The sequence below is a fragment of the Vidua macroura genome, chromosome 13, assembly GCF_024509145.1.
Source record: "Vidua macroura isolate BioBank_ID:100142 chromosome 13, ASM2450914v1, whole genome shotgun sequence".
In the NCBI taxonomy this organism is placed as follows: Eukaryota; Metazoa; Chordata; class Aves; order Passeriformes; family Viduidae; genus Vidua; species Vidua macroura.
The window spans coordinates 11,819,577-11,822,630 of NC_071583.1; the positions used below are offsets into that span (position 1 = coordinate 11,819,577).

Consider the following 3,054-nt stretch of genomic DNA (forward strand, 5'->3'; position numbering starts at 1 on the left):
GTTTTCCCTGCTCCATTGCCACTGGCCTCCCTCCATGCACCCAGAATGCAGTTAAGCTTCCACTTGCTACCCAGTGCTGTCTTTTTCTCACTGGGAGAGGGGCTTAACAGCCTTTAGCATAACAAATACAGTTTTTGTCTGTTTTTCCATGCTGGACATGGCATCAGTTGCTAAGGATGGTGATTTAAGCTACATTTGTCTTTACAAGAGAAAAAGGCTTGAATAAGGGGTGTCAGCATTCTGGCTAATTTAAGTTATTCCTTAATACTCAGAGTCCTTTACTAGCAACACTACCTCACAGTCTCCTTCAAAGCACAGGAGTCTGTTATTCCCATTTTACAGCAGAGGAAACAGATGCAAAGACCTGCCCAAACGCAGGCAGCAATTGCAATCTGGATTAAAGTGAAAACGTCCCTGAAAATTAGTTCCAGTCTCCAGGGAGGCATCACTGGGCAGGGAAAGCTGGGAAACTCGAGGGAATGTAGCGTGGGACCGAAAATAAGAGGTGTGTAAGATTTTAAATGCTTAAGGTGATCTGGCCAAGCAAGAAACAAGGCTCAGCAGTTCATGTCAGCCCAGGGGAGGGCAGAAACATGGGGAGTGTGTTCCGTAGCTCAGTGGAGGACAAGAACAGCGTGCTGGCAGGCTGTGCAATAAATGCATTGTGAACTGGCTCTTGCAGCTGTGAGCAAGACAATAAGGATGGTAAAGCATCATCTAAGTCTTCACATCCAGCTTTGTACAAAGAGGCTGAGCTAAACTCAGCCCCCTGGAATCTGTTGGCTCATGGTTTGAATTTAGCTCTTTGTGTTTGAATGACTCCAGGCAGAGAGGGAATATAGATTGTCCCAGTCCGAGAGCCAAATTCACCTTTTCCCTGCTCAGTTTCAGCCCCTGAGCTATGCAGGACTTCCATCAGGGTGTCTGGTCATAATTTGCAGGGCATTCTCAAGAAAGCCCCAATTTTCTTTTACAGTTGGAAGAATGATGTTTTATTCCTTCCTCTGTTTTTTTGTTTGTTTGTTTGTCTGTTTTCTATGACATTCTCTCTTCTCTAGGCTCCCCATGTCCCACTGACCCCTGCTAACCTTCTTGCCCATGTATAAAAACTTTTCAATGGATACACAGCTTCTCATACACCAAAAGTAGGAAGGATATTCTTCACTTAGTATCAGGATTGTGTATGAGAGTCACATAAGGCTTTATTCATCCAGCTGGTAGAATTAAACACTGGCATCTCAAGGAGTGGGAAGGGAACCTATAGCTTGTTATAGGGCTCTCTTACGTGTCCACAAACCAGCTTGTCTCCTATTGATGTATTAATCAACTTGGTATCTTTGGCAAACCCGCAAGGTTGCTTTCACATGTACCTGTGATATATATTTACTGAATAATCACTATCTATCACCTCATTCAGGCTTTGTGGACTCACACTCTTTAGTTTAGCATAGCCATATCTTTACCTGTGAAATCTTTTGTTCCCAACCATTGAGAAGTCTGCATCGGTTGTGTCATGAACTCAGCATTTATTGATACTGCTTGTAGTAGATCTCATCAGTTGAGCTATGAGAGCACATCCCATAGCTTGTAGTTAATGCCTGTGCTGGTGACATTAAGAATTCAGGTAGTCTCTCCCGTTGATTATTACAGACTTCAGCTGGCCATCTTCTTCCACTTCTTTTGTCTCCTGCCCATCCTCAAAGATTTTCCGGGTGGTGATGGTCTTGCCATTGATCACTTCAGTAGTGGTTATCACTGTTCTGAGACCATATGGCCCAGATGTGTTTTCAGCAAAGAAGGAGGTGGGGTGCCCGCTGGGACAGAATGAACTCCGTTGCACAAAGGGCTCCCTGAACCTTCTTTCTCTTCCACTGGTGCTCTGCCAGTTCTCACCATTGATTCTGATGTCTAAAGGGTTCAAGAAAATACATGTAAATGGATACATGCCTCCAAAGACCTCTACTTGATGGGGGAATCCATGATGGAAACCAAAGTTGTTATAACCCGCTACAGTTCTCTCTCTGCGGGCTCTGCTCTCCTCAACAGACTGGTCATAGAGTGATCGCTTCTGAGGGTCGGACAAAATCTCGTATGCTTCAACAATTTCTTTGAATTTCTTCTCAGCTTCCTCCTTGTTTCTGGGATTCTTATCAGGATGCCATTTCAGTGCCAGTTTGTGGTAGGATTTCTTAATAGCATCCTGTGAGGCATTTTTTTGCAGTCCAAGGACTGTGTAGTAATCTACCATCTCAGAGGAAAGCTGGGGTTGTTTGGAAGGTGCCTGCTTGTCTCTCTTCCACCAAGGTTGATCAGCATGCAGAGACTCCTGGACACCCAGTGACACTGCAGTCCTCAGGGGTAGAGAGATGTTCAGTCCACCCCATGAGCTGCTCTGTCCTGCTGCAGTGTAAGGCCACCAAATGCTGCTTGACCACAGACATTCTTTTCAAACCTGTTGCTCATAAACCATGAGATTGTGACCTCAGAGAGGGTTCAGCCAATCCTGGCTCAGTTGTCCTGACCACATTCCAGGGTGAGTTGGTTGTCACTGGCCTTCTGTTTATAAATGTAGATCATGCACATGATGCTGCAGCTGCTGGATGGAACTGTGCTGACACAGCTGTGATGTAGGACTGCCATAGAATCATAAGATGGTTTTCGTGGGAAGTGACCTTTTTTAAAGGTCATCTAATCCCTGTCCCCTGCCATGGGCAGGGACTACTTCCACTACAACTGGTTGCTTAATGCCCCAGCCAAACTGGCCTTGAACACTTTCAGGGATGGGACATCCACAGCTTCCCTTGGCAATGTCTTTCACTGTTTTACCACCCTTATGACTTTGTCAGGTTACTTTTTGCCTGAACCCACCCTACAGTGGGATTCTCAGATAACAACAGTGTGGATTCGCGTGCAATCCAGGGAAGTGTGGTGTAGTCAGGTGATATTATCCCATGGGACATCATTCCTATGGCAGCAGCTATAGGGAAGCTGCAGTTTGGCTACCCATAGTTCAGAAAGAGTGTGGACAAATCAGAGAAAGCCCAGGGAAAGACC

The 3,054-nt window shown here is 45.5% G+C and overlaps 1 protein-coding gene across 1 annotated transcript; it reads right to left on the reverse strand.

Moving 5' to 3' along the window:
- Nucleotides 1–1,506: 1,506 nt before the first annotated feature.
- DNAJB8 (DnaJ heat shock protein family (Hsp40) member B8) lies at nt 1,507–2,435 on the reverse strand. The gene has a single exon (XM_053989332.1). It carries the CDS (start codon nt 2,246–2,248, stop codon nt 1,613–1,615), a length of 636 nt encoding a protein of 211 aa, XP_053845307.1. The 5' UTR covers nt 2,249–2,435; the 3' UTR covers nt 1,507–1,612.
- Nucleotides 2,436–3,054: the final 619 nt, after the last annotated feature.